We start from the raw sequence: 17,233 nt of genomic DNA on the forward strand, positions 1-17,233 counted from the left end.
ATGTTATACACCATCTTCTTGACTTTTGAAAATCTCCCAGCTCTGATCATGCTCTTGGTGCCTGCCTCCTCCTTCTCCAGGGTCAGGAGAGGAGCTATCTCCAGTCAAGATTTGAAGAGGACTGCCTGATCCTCAGTAAGTGGGGGAGTAGGGGGAGTAGAAAGGGATCTTATGTTGGTCCTCAGCCTCACATAGTACACCAACCCATCTCTGGAGAGTTCAGAGGGGATATTGTGCTATTTGGACCACAGCAAATCCACAGCTATTTGGCTTCCTGCTCCAAAGCCCTAGCTTTGATTCACCTCCAGGTGATAGGCAATGTTCTCAGGTAAATATTCTAGACTGTTTACCTCTTTCTCTTTGTTTTTTTTTTTTTTTTCAGAAAGAATCTAACTAACCAAGGAGGTCAAGGAGGAAGATAAACCCTTCAATGAGCCAAAGAGGGAAGGTCACTGGGCAAGCCTGACTCTCTCTGTCATGGGGCTAGCCTCTTGCAAACCTTACAGTGTTATATCAATGCAGGCTATTCCCCAGCTGCAGAAACCTCAAGGATGTGTGTGTGTGTGTGTGTGTGTGTGTGTGTGTGTGTGTGTGTGTGTTGGAGAGAAGGAGATGGAGGAAAGCAGGAAAATAAATGTCTTCTTCTCCTGGGATCCCCAGTGATGCAGAGAATCAAAGCTCTGTCCTCCTCCACCAGGCTTCTTCCTATAGCAGCCTCTCCCTCTACACCCTCAAGCAACTTTCTCGTGCACTGTCTCATAAGGCTGCCTGTCTCCAGCCAGCTGGGAGTGGGGAAATTAGATGGGGAAAACAAAGCGTCCAGGAGGTTAGATTGCAGAGGGAGAGGGGCGGGACAGGGAGGAGAGGAGAGAAAAAGGGAGGTGTCAGTCATTCCTGTCTCAGGCATGGGGTCAGACACATCATGGTTACTTTCTCTACTGTTGGCATTTCGGGTAGGAAAGAAATTATGCTGGATGGATTCTCTGAAGTTGCAAACCTTGTAGGCCAACCTACGAGGGCAGTTCTTTCCTAAGCCAACGGGTGGCGCAATACAACGCAACAAACTGTACATATCCTTATAATGAATCCGGCAACTAGAAAGGAAACGTTACATGTTACAACAACAAAGGCATGATGACCCGCCCTTCCCCTCTTCCCCCTACCCCATGAGAAGGTGCGTACCTTGTGAGGTTGCTGAGGAGGGAGGGGGAACAGGAAGGCAACTCTCCCACTGAGGGGCTGCTGGGGTTTGGGAGAAAAAAACACCTCACCTTGCTTGGACTCTGGGTGGGGAGGGGAGAGCTAGGTTGCAAGCTTGCTTGGCCCCAGACACAAGCTTTTCCAGCACTATGTATTAAGTACCAAGAGTTAGACAGGGAGCAGAGACTCATGGGGAGAATTCTTTTCCTGTCCCCTCTAGGTGACTGTCACCATGAAACCTCAGTTTAGTAGATGGAGGAGGAAAGTCATAGAAAGGTGTCAAATCATTCTGGTTCTAGAGAGACTTCATCTCTTGCTCCTCCCATGCTGGACTTGTGCTCCTGCAGTCTCTTCGTCTCTCCTCCCTTCCCCCCCTCCCACCCATATAAGGACATTTCCCCCTAAGGCTACTTTGAAAGTTCCAAAAAAGAAAAAAAACTTTCTTATTTTGCAGTTTCTCAAAAGAACAAGGGAAAGAAAAATCAAAGAGGTCAGATCCATGAAAAGGAAGGTGCCTGTGTCCATGGTCCTGAAAGTTGGGAACTCTCTGGCTCTCCATTAGGCTAGAGAACTCCCTACTCCCCAGTCTGGTCATTATCCATCAGACAAGGAGGGGTCACTGTAGTAGCCTTACAAGTCCACTGTGTTAGATGTAACCTCAGTTATTCCCAACCTCCCTTAATTAGGACTCATCATAAAGGAAATGACACCAAGTAAGTTGCTCATGAAGCTTCATATGCTTTTCACTCATACTATACTTTTTTTAAATAAGTGAGCTCTCTGTCTTTTATGTCCAGTACCATTTTCTTCTTATTGGTCCTACAATAGCTTCCTTCTTCTCTCAAGGGAAGGTCCTAGTTCTAGTACCTGGGATTTGGGGAACAAGTCTCTGTTCAGCCTCCCCTCTTCTGAGAAATTTGGTAACCTCTAATCTCAGTTTTGATCTTTCTGGACTCACATATTTGATCTGTTTAGTTGGTCTGGTCAAGCTCTCAATAAATATCTGCTGACATGAATGGCTGAACCTTTCATTCCTAGCAGGGAGCTGCCTGGCAGTGACTGAAAGAAGGCCCAGTTCCCATAGTTGTTGCTTTGGCCAGGAGCTTAAGCCCTGGGTGTCCTCACCTTGGCTGCCTTGTGGCTGACTTTCTGCCTCTGACTCTCAGTAAGCACTGGAGCTTTTTTCTTTCTTCCCTTTCTTTCTCTGACATGCCCTTCAATCCAAGTTTCAGAAAATCATCATAGTGGGGTGTCTGTTTTCCCATAACAAGGTATCCCCTGGAGAAACAGACCAAATAATTGCAAAAACTGCCTGGACAATCCAGGGCAAAAGAAAAGTCCCTGCCCCCGGAACGCTCTAGAGACCAATAGCACTTTGCCTAGGGAGCCTAAAGAGGCAGCATGAAATAGGGCTAAAAGTGCTGAGCTTGAAGTTAGGAAGATCTGGGTTCAAATCCCACCCTCTGATATTAAATAGTTTTATGACCACAAAAAAGTCACTTAAAAACTCCCAGCCTAGGGGTGGCCAGGCAGCACAGCAAGTAAGAGCACTGGCCCCAGTGTCAGGATGACCTGGGAATTGAATCTGGGCTCAGATACTTAGCACCACACCCAGAAATAATTGGTCGTGTAACCTTGAACAAGTTACTTAACCCCAATTGCTTTAAAAAAAAAAAAACCCTCCCAGCCTCAGTTTTCCCATCTATAAAATGGGGATAACAATACTTGAAGTACTTACTCCACAGTGGTTTTGTGGTGATTAAATAATATAATGAATATGAAGTGCTTTATGTCAGCTATAATGATTATTAAGCCTTGGCCTATGGACTTGGCTGCTAACAGAGTCAGTACAAAGTCACTTTTTCATTGAGCTTCTCTCAATCTAATGTTGAGTTTTCTGACCACAGTGCTCCTCCCTTAAATCAGCTGAGTTAAGGAACGCCCATCCCTTTGGGAATCTGCCATATTGGTCTCCTTCTATGATGTATCATGTCCTTTTGTATTGCTTTTCATCATAGGATAACTACTTCTTTATCATTACTAATGGAAATTATACAGGTGAAAAAAACCACAAGAAAAAAGATCTGGATATTTCCATGGCAAATCTTGATTCTTTCCTGGGAGAATTATGAGCTCCAACATTTCAAAGCTATCTCCTCTACTGATGTCAGGGGCCAAAGAGCCTTCCTGAATCTTCCAAAGCTTTTCTGATCCAAACCCACACTGGTTTGGCCATGACAGCCCCCTGCTTAAATGCTGGACTTTTTGGAATATTGGTAAAAAAAAAAAAAAAAGATAAGCAAAGATAAAGGTAGAAAGGAATAAATGCAGCCCACAAGGGCCTATATAATACAACTAGTGCTGCTTAGACAGCCTGGAATACTGCGATCTGGGGCAAGTGGTTGATATTTCCATGACCAATAGTAACTATTCTCATGTGACAGTCATAAGGGTGACAAAAGTGAGGCCTTCCAATTCTTTGAGACAAGAGGTTGGGCCAGATGTGCCCGGGGATCAGTGCCTGCCTAGAAGGAATTTCAGGGCATTCCTCCCTGAAAAGTTATCTCCCTTGGAAGGAAGTTCTGCTTGTAGGTAGATGAACAGATTCTTTCTTAAAATGCTGAGCTCATTTAGGAAATGGACTGGTACTTAGTACAGTCACACAAGGGAGCAGGGACAAGAGGGGATGGAAGGGAGAAAGAACTCAGGGAGGGGCCAATGGCAACAGTGGCACCTGCCCCATGGAAATGCTTCTCCCCTTCAGTTCTTACCCAGTTTGTGCACTGAAGCTCTAAAGGAAACTTTCACCCAACAGAGAAGCCTTGAGCCAAACAGTCCCTGCTTTGCACAAGGTAGGCACTCCAAAATATCTGATGCATGAATGATTCCATATTATTATTTTTCTAGCCTTTCCTGATGATGGGGACCTCAACTATTGTAACAGGAGTATGTAATTGTTCATTTGGAGGTACTTGTCTTGTAAATGAGTCATAAGAGGATCTTGAGAATACAGCTTACTTAATGCCCAACTATTCCCTTCATGCTAGCAGGTACCTTCTGATTGCCTTCAAAGGAACATGATGGGCTGACTGACCATTTTCTATAAAGTTTTAGACATTACTTTAAATCCATCCATCCCAGACCATAGAGTTTCACAGTTAGTATCACCAAAGGGAAACTTCTCAAGGTAAAAATAAAGGCTTCCCAGGGATACTTATTTATTCTGAAATAATCTGAATTCTCTATCATCAATTAAGTTCATAAAGGTGACAGAGGTCTCTACCTTAAACAAGTGACCAGCTAGAAAAAGGAAGGCAATTTTGATTGTTAAGTATCACTTCACCTGAGGATGTTCTTCATGTCCCAAGCACTCAGGAGTCAACTCTTTATGATTCCTACAAGGGCATCAGAGCTTGGTGACAAGGCAATCTAGCAAGTATAACAGAACCCCATGGTTTGGGATGATTTTTCAATAGACTCCTCTACCACCACCATGTTGGGGATCTGGTTAAGTGAACACATTTCCACTGTCAACAGAAACCTCCTCTCTAGGTAGGTGTGGATTATACAGAAACATCATCAAGACAGTTTATTAACATTAGAGAACTCCCCAAGGAATACAGAGATCATAGGACCTGCATGTTAATTTCCTAAACATTTCTCTGCAACACAAGATAGAATGACTATCAGAGTTTGTGATCATGCCCAAGGGGGAAGAACAGAAACCTTTTGGAATAGTATTCAATCATATTCCCTTTGGGAAAAAAAAGTCTTCTTTTAAATATGGTAGTAGCAAGTTTAATCCCTTTTCTGAGCACCATGAATTAAGGGAGCAGGGGTTGTGGGACTGTCTCCTCCAGGGACTTCCACAGCACTGAGAACATACAGAACATATACGTACCATGCAGCTGGGTCATATTCAGCCCAGACCCGAATAAATTCATCCAAGTGATGAGGCCCTAGGATGGAAGAGTCTCGAGTCAGGTACTCAAAATTATCCATAATCACAGCCACAAAGAGATTCAGCATCTATAGGAAAGAATAAAAGATGACATAGGAAAAGTGGGCCATGGGGTCTTCAGGCATTTGGCATCTAGAAAAGAGAATGTTGGAAGCTCAGCATTCCTTTAGCTCATTGACGTTTGGATTCTACAAGCACAAGGGCTGTTATTAAAGACAAGGGTGATAAGAACACAAAACCCAATTCAGTTTATCAACTATTTTTTCCATCACAGACTCTAAAACTTCTCCTTCCAGAGAGCTATGGGAAGAGATATGTCCAAATGGCAACTCTTTTACTCACCTTAGACTCCCCACTTATACCTCTGCTAAAACCCCATGTCTTCTATAACTCTCTCTCCTTCCCCAGCTGCTTCAGGGTACAGAGAGATACTTACTCATTGAACCAATCTGTTCCCTGGTCACTACTATAAGATACCCTTACCACTATCCTGAAGACCTGTGCATGACCTACACTAGAAATCGCTTTCAGGTACTTGTATATGATCCTGGAAAAAGCCCTGGCCCTGGGCTTTGAGGCTAAGATCTGACATCTACTTCCAACTCTGCTCCACATTGTCCATTCCACACTCTTTCTGTTAGTCATGGGAATGTAGCTCAAGAAGTCTTAGAGGTCATCTAGTTCAAACCCCTCAAATTACAGATGAGGAAACTGAGGCTCTGCATCAGGGAATTGCTTGCTCAATGTCATTACTAACCCAGGTTCTCTGACACCAATCCCAGCATTCATTTGACTAGACCTCATTGCTTCCTTTGTCCTCCCCTCAATAAACTCTGATCTCTCTCTCTGCTCCCCATTCTAACCATAGCTAAAGGTCTGGGGAGGAAATTGATAGCAGGTAACTGGGAAGGAAGAAGAATTATGGTTGTACATTTTGTCCACACCAGGGGGCAATTATTACAGGGCAAGTGTCATTTATGTCATTAACATATCCACAAAGATGCCCCCAAATTAGGCAATTATAATAGGGAAGAATGCCAGAATTGAAGATATCAAAGGTAATCTATGATATTTAACCAAGGACATTTTGATAGAAACCCTTAAAAGCAAAAGATTTGCTTCTAGATGAATAAATGGAGACTGTCTCAGGGTTTAAATCGCAAGATAGATGTATACATTAGGGCAAAGTGAAATAGAGGGATAGGCAATTAGCTAGTTACTGCTATCAATGGAGGGGGGGAGGTGGCTTAATTTTCTCAGTATTCACTTCCACTATTCATTGTTTTTTCTATGTAGACAAAGTCCAGTAAAGGTAGACCACAGTGACACAGTAAGAACTTTGGTCCCACTACATCAAGAGACAGCCTGCCAACCATGATATTGATTTGGGATTTCTCTCTAACTCTACAGTTCTCCTGGTCATGGGCAATGAAATGCAATCTGGTGAAGGTTTGTCAAGAGGGATTCCCAAAAACATTAAGATCACTCATTGGTGGCTCCAAAATAGCTCCCAGGCTTAGGATTCTATTTGTTATTGAACTGACCAAGAGGTTATTTGCCAATGCCCTCAGGTTCCCTCTCTCCTCACTAACCTTAGCCTTGTTTATCTCCTTTCTGTATATGTGCACCTGACTGTGGCATGTATGATTGGATTCAAGACAGTAAGCCCAGGTCTCTAATGCAAATGAATTATTTGATTGAGTCAAACTGCACTTTGATGAACAATGACTTATATTTTATTGTCTTTCAACTAGAATGTCCCTAACACGATCAGTTTGAAAGGTAACATAGTGTGGTGCATAGAGAGTTGGCTTTGAAATTAGAAAACCTAGGTTAGAATCCCACCTCTGCCACACGCAGTAGATGTGTGACCACCAGCAAGTCACTTACTCTCTTTTGAGGTCCCAGGAAACTCAGTAAGACTGTGAGTTATAGAGGAATTGTTGTCTGCATCAGCAGAATTCCATGCATTGATAAAACCAGAGATCTAGACCCTGCCCAAGTCATAATGAATCTTTTAGTTCTGAATGCGTTTATACTCAGATCTTCAAAGAAAGACCTGTGGGAATTTGCATTATTTTGGGCAATCTGCTAAAATGAACTCTTGCCAGAATTAAAGATCCCCAGTTCTTTAGACTTGTAGAATGTGTATAAAGAGATTCATGTGTTGCTAATAACAAGTTATTAGAAAAAAAGTTACAAACTGCTCAGAGGGATAAAAGAAATCAACACAGTCTCTGGGTGTTCTCAAGCCCCTCCCCAGCCCATTCCCAAAGGGTGAAGGACCCCAGTTCACCCTGAAGCTTGGCAGACAATTGGTAATTAAAAGCATGTGACTCTTTACACAAGAGAAAGAAAACCCTTCACAATGAGTTAATTACCAAATGATTGCTTCTGGGATTAAAGGGTTTGATCACCAGGGTAATAAAGGCTTTTAAAATGGAACTGCCTGGTAATGAGACATGAACCCTAATTAGAAACCAGCAGGAGATGCATGGAGAGTGGAAGGAGGCTAAATTACAAAGTTTGTCTGGAAATCACATGGAAGGGAAGGGTGCTTCAGGGTGCCAAAGGCGTGAAGGGGAGAGGAAAGGAGCAGACATGTAGTGACCGAGACTTACCAGAAAAGAACAGAGGAAGATGAAGGAGACAAAGTAAAAATAAGCAAAGTCACTCCCACATTCATCTTTTAGTTTGGTCTCCGGGTCACAGGGACGGTTGCTGAGACATGACAACATGATCTCGTGCCAGGCTTCTCCTGTGGCACTTCTGCAAAAAAGGGACAGATCTATGGTGAAATTCTGTAGGGAGAGCCAGGATTTCTTGATCATAGGCTCCTAAGGGGCATGGCCCAGTAGGATTTCAGAGTAGAAAACAACAGATTCATTCCCATTGAACCACCTCCACCCACAACATTTTCCTTGAAATTGTTTCCTTAGCTCTATGGCCTCCAGAAAACACCACACCAAAGCCCATCAAGGCAGAAAAGCATCTCTTCCAGCTTAAAGAGATTCCACATTAGGCTCTGCCCCAGGAAGACTTGAATCTCTCGAACCATCTAAAAGTACTTGCTTATATCTACTCTAAATCTTTCCTGCTTCATTCAAAGTCCATTTTCTCTCCTTCTGATGATTATAGAAATGGAAATCAATTGATAGTCAATCTCCTTTTTTCACTTTGTCATCTCTCCACTCAGTCAAGAAATATTGATTGAGAAGCTATTACATAATGAGGCCATGTCCTGGACACTGTGAGGAGATAAATAAAAGTCAGATCAAATCAAGTCAATAAACATGTTTGAAGCATTCACTAGGTGCCAGGTTCTGTGCTAAGCCTTGGTCTATTAAGAAAAGCAAAACCGCCATCCCTACCCTCAAGAAGAGGAGGGCGGGAAGACAACATGTAAATAGGTAGATACAAGACATATCAAGATGTATAGAGTAGAAGGAAAGCACTCAGAGAGGGACCTGTTGGAACAATTGGATTTTGAGTGGAGTCTTCAATGAAGTCAGAAAAACTAAGGGGTGGAGGTGAGGAGGGAGGACATTCCAGGTATAGGAGGCACCCAGTATGATGGGAGCAACTTAAAGTAGGCTGGTGTTGGAACCCAACGTTTGTGGAGGAGAGTAAGATTCAAGGATCCTGGGAAGAATCCGTCTCTGACAAGAAGCATATCATTTGGGAGCAGAAATAAAGATTCTGTACAATGACATTTGGAATAGTCATGTAACTATTGGCCCAGAGCCTTAAGCCCTCAATTCGGGAGTGCCCCCCCAAATTACTTTTTTTGGTTCATTTTGCCCCTACTGAGGTTTCCCTAGGAATCTCAGAATTTAGCTCATGGTATCTACAGATGTAGATACAGATACCCAGCTCCTTTGTAAGTATTCAGGCTAACTATGCCTTGAATACAGGACAACCTTAATTTCATCCCACTAAAAGTGTAAAACAAAAAGGAATCATGGTAGCATATAAATAGTAGATGATAATTCTCTTTTCCTCTCCAGTTTGTCCTACCTTCTCCCTCAGATCCCATATAGTCTAGAATCATAGTAGTAAGGGTTGAGATTCCCCCAGAAGAGAGTAAAGGAGATGCCCTCAGCCTGGGCAAGATCATTTTTATGGCAGAACCTCCATCCTAACCTCCTGTCCCTCCCCATACATAGCCAATCTTCAGTCAGCTAAAGGCAACAACTGCTGTAAATTCAGGCATCCAGACTAAAAGGCCTACTCTTGTATAAAATATGATGCTCACTCTTTTGTGGCAAATTCCTGTCCTCAGTGCAGGCTAATGTATTTTTTCTAGGTCTTTCTCTTCATCCCCTTGTGTATATGGTTTTCTGATCTATCAGCCCTGTGGTATTCCTAAAGGTCATCAGGTGCTTCCTTAATGATAAACTTACAAGATGGAGAGGTCAGATTTCTAGCAAGTCAGGGCCTGATGTCTGAGTTGGTACATTATCTGCACTGAATTTTCAGAATGAGTGGGAGACTGGGAATCTGGTTAGTGCTGATCTCTGGCATGGTCAGAGGGTTCTAGCCTCACGTATAACTCCAATTCCCTTTCTCTCTAATCTTAAGTAAAGGAGAGGTCTCAGAATGCTCTACTCCACACAGGAGTCTATGAGTGTATTAATATTATATCTTGTTCTAGTTCCCCCGACCATCACTTCTTCTTCTAGCTATTACAGGAAGCTTATAAGTGCCTAGTTGTTGTTGTTTGTCTTTCATTCTCTGAGAGGACCATGACATCAGGAAGGTGATGCCATGACTTGCAAGTGAATTGGATTCAGGTGAGGGAGGGCTGTGCAGAGTCACCAGCATCACTTCCTCCTCTGGAGCCCTCTGGGTCCAGGGGCAAGATATAGATCGGGATGACTAGAATTGGCCTCCAACTCTCAGAACTAAAAATTCCATAGATGAAATTCAGGTCAATCTACAAACTAACAAAAATTTATTAAAAGAAAATATACAGAAATATTCAAATAAGGGAGGCTGTCCGAAGAGATTCTCCATGCCTATTGAATACAAATGTGAGTTTATTTAATTAATAAAAATTTCAAAGCTCTAGGTTAGAATATTATAATATTTAGAAATAAAGATAGAAACTAGATCTGTGAGTTCATGTATAAAGTAACAAAAGCAGGAAGTAAGATTGAATAAGACAATCTAGAAGGCACTTACAGACTGTCCCATAAATCAAAGGAGCATAAGTTACTTGCAAACTATCTCACATATAGCTAAAGTCACATCCTGAGACTATGGGCTAAATCAGGGGAAACCAGCCACTCCTTGCTATAAGGATCTCCTAACTGACCATGATCTGTGAGCTTCAGTTAAGCTACAGACATCAACAGTGAGACCAGTAGAACACTAGAGATTACTGATAATTTTGAGATGATGTGGATGTTAATGAACTAACCCCAAGGTGTCACAGATAAGAATGAGTCTGTCCCCCATAAAAACCCTATAAAAAGGAGACCCCAACCTCCTGCTATCCGAGCACTCTAAGGGTCCATGCTATTCCTAACCCCAATCTATAATTATGTGCCTCTCCCCTACCCATTCTCTTCCCCACACTGCTTGCCTTCCTCCACCACTCCATCCCAGTCCCTGTGCCATCTGCCTCTGTACCACCCCCTCATGCCATTTGTTTCTGTACTTACTGTGTTGTTTGCCACTGTGCCCTCTGTACTTTATTAAAGTGTGACTGAAGCATTACTCCCCACTGTCATCATGGTCTTTCCTGGAGAGTATCCAAAGAACTGGGTGTGCCTGCTACCACTCAACCCAGAGGGACCCCCTGGTGGTCTCATTTCCTTATTCAATTAGTAATTCCATAAATTAATTAGCAATTCAATGAACTCAGCCTCATCAAAGACTGCTACCATCCTAGTGGTGCCACTAATATAAGATTATCCTTATTACCACCAGGACCCATTAATACACATGCAAATCTGTGCCAAAATGAGACCCTGCTCTCTATGGGAAATAAATAAGAAAGGCTCTGTCCTAAGCCAGGGGCCAATGTTCCCAAAGCAAGGCAGGGCACAAGAACCTCACATATCAAGGGAAGAAGGGACAGAACTCCCTGGGCTTCAATGGCTGCATGTGCTGTAGCCCTACCAGACAGTCATACTGAAATCCCATTCATTCCCAGATCAGTGCCAAAATACTACACAACCTCAGCAATCTGAGACATACTCAGATGGGTGGGAACCCATCTACCAGTCGTCATTTGCAAAGCACTTTCTATACATCATCTCACTTGAACCTCACAATTATCCTGTGAGGTAAGTACTACTTGCTTTATTATCCCTTTTTTACACAGATGAGAAACAGTGGCTCAGACATACTAAGGGACTTGCCCAGGGTCATACTGCTGAGGTGGAATTAGAGCTGAGATCTTCCTGACTCCAAGTCCAGTGCTCTATCTACTTGGTAATGTTGCCTCTAATAGTCTCTACCCAGAAGTAAGTGGGTAGACACAGTTGTCTTGACTGATCACACAAAGGGACAAAGGACAGGAGAAGCATTTCCAGATGGGGAATGATGCTTAATCAGGTCAGGAAGTCAATAAAACCAGATCCTCTGGTCTTAGTTTCTACCTCATTGAGTGGGCAAGTTGCCATGTATGATGCTCCTTCATTATACTGCCTACTTGTCTCCAGACAGTTTCTTGGACCTCCCTACTGGCCCTACTTCTCTCTTCTATGAGGCATCTCCCAGGAAAGGAAAGATAAATACAATGTTAGGTATCACAGTGACTTTGATTCCAGTTTCGTACTAACACAAAAAGTGTTGCTATAAATATTTTGGCATATCTGTTGGGTCATCATCCTCATCTTGGACTCAGTCCCCTAGAACCAACCTGCACTCTGATAAGTATTTTGCCTTATCTCATCCAGAATCCAGCTTCCATGTCACTTTCTGATCATTATTTCCAAACCATGCTACCTGCACTCTGGCTATCCTCCCATCCCACTTCCACAAGGACTTTGAACTCCTACCAGGAACACTTGGTTCTGAAAGATGAGTTGTTGCTTTATCTTGCCTGAAACCAGGCCTCCATGTCACTTCCCAATCACTTCCAAGCCATACCAATGAGTATATATTTCATCCCCATGGTTCTAGCTTCCTGTTATGTGTTGTCCTAACCCTTTAGAATGTAAGTTCCTTATTCTCAGCAACACAATGATCTGAAACAATCCCAAAGGACTCAGGATGAAAAATGCTATCTAGGGGCAGTCAGGTAGCACAGCGAGTAAGAGCACCGGCTCCAGTGCTGAGAAGACCTGGAGATCAAATCCCGGGCTCAGACACTTAGCACCCACCCAGAAACACCTGGCTGTGTAACCTTGAGCAAGTTACTTAACCCCAATTGCTTAGGGAGGCCAGGTGGCACCGGCTCCAGTGTCGGGATGACCTGGATCAAATCCGGGCTCAGATACTCAGCACCACACCCAGAAATAATAACTGGCTGTGTAGCCTTGAGCAAGTTACTTAACCCCAATTGCTTAAAAAAAAAAATGCTATCTATATCCAGAGAAAGAACTGATAGAGTCTAAATGCAGATCAAATCATACTATTTTTTCATTTTCTTTATTGTTTCATGTTTTTTTTCCTTTTGATCTGTTTCCTCTTTGACAATATAACTAATATGGACGTGTTTTTCATGGCTGCACACACATAACATATCAAATCGCTTAATATCTTAGCAAGAGCAGAGGTCAAGAATGGAAGGAGAACATTTAGAGCTCAAAATTTTTTAAAAATTTAATGTTAAAATTATCTTTATATATAAGTGGGAAAAAATAAAATATTATTTTTTAAAAGATTGTTTAAGTTCCTTGAAGGCAGGAGATGATCTTGCTTGCTTGCACTTGGTATTTATGCACATTGCCTGGCACATAATAGGCACCTATCTTTATCTCTCTCTCTCTCTATCTATCTATCTATCTATCTGTCTGTCAGTCTATCTATCTTTGACCTTGGGTTATATGCCCAATGACAGAATCTCTTAGTCAAAGGGTGTAAACAGTTTAAGGAGTTTTCCCCCAAAGTCAGTGTCCTGTGATCAATAGCAAACTAATTCGCTTTTTTTAGGCATCATATAAGGCCTAAAGATAGAGGAAAAACTAGCTAGGAGTAATCCTTTGTAATTTCTACCTCTCTTTAGGATGGTTACTCTGAAGCTTTGCCCTGAGGCAAGCCTTTTATTGCCCAAGGTTTCTGTGCCACTTTGGAGAATGAGTAGGGAATTCATTCCATAGGCAACAATATTAAGTCCTTCTCAGACTTGCATTAGAGTGGGGGATTCTGTCTAATCCAGGAGGCTTGGTGGAATGATGCCACAGCAGGAGTAATAAAGTCCACGATCCTCAGGGTAAGATGGTTCTTCCTTAAAAGATATTAAAGCTATCCTTAAGTCTTGGCTCAGGGGACAATTCCCCTTCTGTCTAATCTTAAATAAAGGAGAGCTCTCTGAATGCTCTCCTCCAAACAGAAGTCTATGAGCTAAGCCTGATCAAAGACTGCCACCATCCTAGTGGTGCCACTGATATAAGATGACCCCCACTACCACTAGGACCCATTAATGCATGCACAGACCTGTGCCAAAATGAGGCTAAGGATGTCCATGTCACTTTCAGTGTAATGGGTACAAAAGCCAAGGCACAATTCCCTCATACTTTTTTTTTGGAGGGGGGAGGGTAGGGCAATTGGGGTTAAGTGACTTGCCCAAGGTCACACGGCTAGTTTTTGTGTTAAGTGTCTGAAGCTGGATTTGAATTTAGGTGCTTCTGACTCCAGGGCCAGTGCTCAATAGATCAATCAACATGGTAACAAGGAAGCTGACCTTGGCTAAATCAATGCTCATCCTCACTAAATATCATTTCTCTGCTCTAAATAGCCTTCCCCTGTGACTGCTAAATAAACCTGCTTTTGTTAACTTCCAGGTAACCCATGAGTATCTCATTTCATTCCAATCTTAAGCCCAATGCACTGGATCATCCTGAATCAGGCTTCGCCTATTATAGATGCAGATATGAAAAGCTCCTACCACATCATCCCCTACAAAGGGGGAGGTGGGGGGGGGGCAGGGAGGCAGGCGCCTGTTGTGCTTTACCCTACATGGACCTATACCTTGTTGGGGGACTTGGGGGTCCGTCTGCTCAGTCCTGAAGGGGCATCAGGATGCACCCTTGATGTTTCTGTGCCCCTAAATGGCAGACCTAAGGATTGCCCATACCTGAATAGCAACATCAAAGCCTGTAGGAATGTCTGGAAGTTGTTGTGCCTATTGATATTAGTTTCATCATCAAGTGCAATGTTTCCAAAGACCTGGAAAAGAAAAACAAAACATAACAGAAACTCTGAGCTCAGGTCCTGGGCTCACAGCTGCTTGCCCAGGGAAAACTTAGTAAAGGAAGACACATCTATTAGCAGAACAGCATTGTCCATGTATGTTCCTGGCACAAGGCCAGGGACATAACCATATGCATGCAGGTATTCAAAAACCAGTCAGTGCCTTTGTGATAGTAATGGCATTTAAAGATTCCCCTGTATTGGCTTGGTTTTCAAACTGATTGTGTTAAAACCCAGAGCTTGTTAATCCCACCTGTGTGATGGACTTGTTGATGTAAAAAGAAAGTCCTGAACTGGGAGGAGCTGGTGACACAGATTTGGAGAGAGACAAGAGAGAGGCAGAAGAACTTTTTGGAAGCAGCACCTCGTGGAGGCAGAGAGAGAGACTGAGAAGGATTGCTGGGGGACACTTTGAATCGCCCTGGACTTTTGAGACCTGCCCCCTGAGCTGCCAAGGACTGAGGAGACATGGCTGTTTTGCTGGTACTTTGTCTGTTTTGATGTTGTTTTGCCAGATTTGTCCACTGGTGAAAGACAGTCCTGTTAAAGAAGTCCTGGCACCTGGCTGTTGGCTAAGAGCTCCTGAGACTGTCCTAGAGACAGAGAGTGAATACTGTCCACTGGTGAAGGACAGTGCTGTTGTTGCAGGGGTCTGGGAACCTTTCTGTTGGTTCAGAGGTACTGAGACTGTCCTGCAGACAGAGAGTGAATACTGTCCACTGGTGAAGGACAGTGCTGTTGTTGCAGGGGTCTGGAGACTATCCTGCAGACAGAGTGAATACTGTCCACTGGTGAAGGACAATGCTGTTGTTGCAGGGGTCTGGGAACCTTTATGTTGGTTCAGAAGCCCTGAAGAAGGATTTTCTTGTTGTATGTTTACAGAAATCCTGGGAGAGGGTTTTGCTAATGTTTTCAGGGGTTCTAGGACTGTCCTACAGACAGAGGATGAATTAATGAAGGGACTGGCAATGTATCTTGTGGCCTTGCTAAGCCTTGTCTCCCCAGGAACTATGATTGCTGAGAACTTGCCTCATGTCAAGATGAAGAAAAGACCTCCATTTGGGTATTAAGTGCTGTGCTTAAACTTGATGTAACTCTGGGGTAGATTCAATTGTGATCCAGGTGTGGGGAACTTTTGACCTTTTTGTGTTCTATGGTTGAGCAAATGAATGTACTTTACTTATGTTTGGAAACTAATCTCCATTTGAGAAGAGGGACTTTGTGGTGGACTAAATGAAGGTATAGCCTAGGGGTGGAGTAGTATTTAGAACAGGGACTTTGTAATTGATTGAATGATTGGAAGGTCCTGGGGTGGGGTAGTACTTGGAGATTATTTAATCACACTTAGTAAATGCTGTATTTTGAATGATGTCATGTTTTGATCTTCTCTGTTCTTGGTTTGTTACTGAGTAAAATGGAGAGCACCTATGCTGGTATTTTGAACCTTGGGAAGTTGCCTTTCCTTGGCATTATATTACAGCCTTACTAACCAGCTCTGCAAAAGAGGAGCATAGTAGTCAAAGAATACAGCAGGGAGCTTCCTTCCAGACCCCTCCTATGTCTCTGTCCTTTCACAAACAAATAATTTAACTGTTGAGTTTCTTTGTTTATCACAGTACAGTGAACTGTCATCAGAGAATGTGTCTTCAAATTTCATTTGGGACATTTATCTGTGTGACCTTGGGCAAGCAATTTTAATTTCCTGTGCCTGTGTCCTCATCTGTTAAAATGAGGGGGTTGAACCAGAAGGCCCCTGAGACTACGGCCACAGCCACAGAGCCAAACACTATGACCATGAGTGCATGTATCCTTTGGAGCCTCTGTGTATATATGCATGCTGGGGGCTGTAGGTGCATGCCTAAGTACATAGACCAAGAATCACAGGATCTCAGAGTAAGAAGGAATCTTTTGCTGTTGTTTCTTCAGTCGTTTCAGTCTGGCCCGACTCTTTGTGACCCCTTTTCGGGTTTTCTTGGCAGAGATACTAGAGTGGTTTGCCATTTCCTTCTCTACCTCATTTTACAGATGAGGAAACTGAGGTAAGTGTTAAATTAAGGGTCATATAGCTAGTAAGTATCTGAGACTGGATTTGAACTCAGGAAGAGGAGTATTCCTGACTCCAGGCCCAGCACTCTGTCCACTGTGCCACCTAGCTGTCCTGAAGGAATCTTAGCGAATAGCTAATCCAACACCTTTATTTTTATGGGTCAAGATCCCAAGGGCTGGAGAGGTGATAGTACTGACCAAGGTCACACAGTGTTGAAGCAGCAGCGCTGAGGCTCCCACCTGCACAGGCATTTCTCTGTCCCCAGGTCTATACACTCCAGCTCTGTGGCTGGCCATCCTCCCAGGAGGAGCTGGCAGCATGGGCACTCACCTGCATGCCGATGATGGCATAGATGAAGAATAGCATGGCAATCAGTAAGCAGACATATGGCAGAGCCTGTGGAATGAGATACCAAAGGAGATGTTAACAATCTAAGGAATCGAGCCTGCAAACCGAGGGGACCCAGATTCCCTGGGTGAGACTCAGGCTTCTGTTGGATGTTAAGTGCCCCAAGTCCAACCTGGAGACCACAGGCTTCTTCCCATGAGCCAACATTTCCCACACCACTGTGGCATATGGCCTTCCTGGGGCAGACTACATCACGGTGCATACGGGGACAAAAATGTTGTCTGCTTTTGCATAGTCCTCTTCTTTGAGGA

General features: G+C 43.3%; 1 protein-coding gene across 1 annotated transcript in view; it reads right to left on the minus strand.

Annotated features, from left to right (window-relative positions):
• The window catches only part of CACNA1B (calcium voltage-gated channel subunit alpha1 B), a 251,565-nt gene that overhangs the window by 34,168 nt on the left and 200,164 nt on the right, over positions 1-17,233 (minus strand). Inside the window, exons 33-36 of the mRNA XM_069072690.1 lie at positions 16,905-16,970; positions 14,412-14,503; positions 7,783-7,930; positions 5,102-5,229 (exon numbers count right to left, since the gene is read on the minus strand). Coding sequence (XP_068928791.1) covers positions 5,102-5,229; positions 7,783-7,930; positions 14,412-14,503; positions 16,905-16,970 — 434 coding nt within the window. The remainder of the gene's footprint in view (positions 1-5,101; positions 5,230-7,782; positions 7,931-14,411; positions 14,504-16,904; positions 16,971-17,233) is intronic.

This window comes from Petaurus breviceps, unplaced genomic scaffold, assembly GCF_028583685.1.
Source record: "Petaurus breviceps papuanus isolate PSGF00001 unplaced genomic scaffold, PetGlider_PUasm1.0 90847, whole genome shotgun sequence".
Taxonomy (NCBI): domain Eukaryota; kingdom Metazoa; phylum Chordata; class Mammalia; order Diprotodontia; family Petauridae; genus Petaurus; species Petaurus breviceps.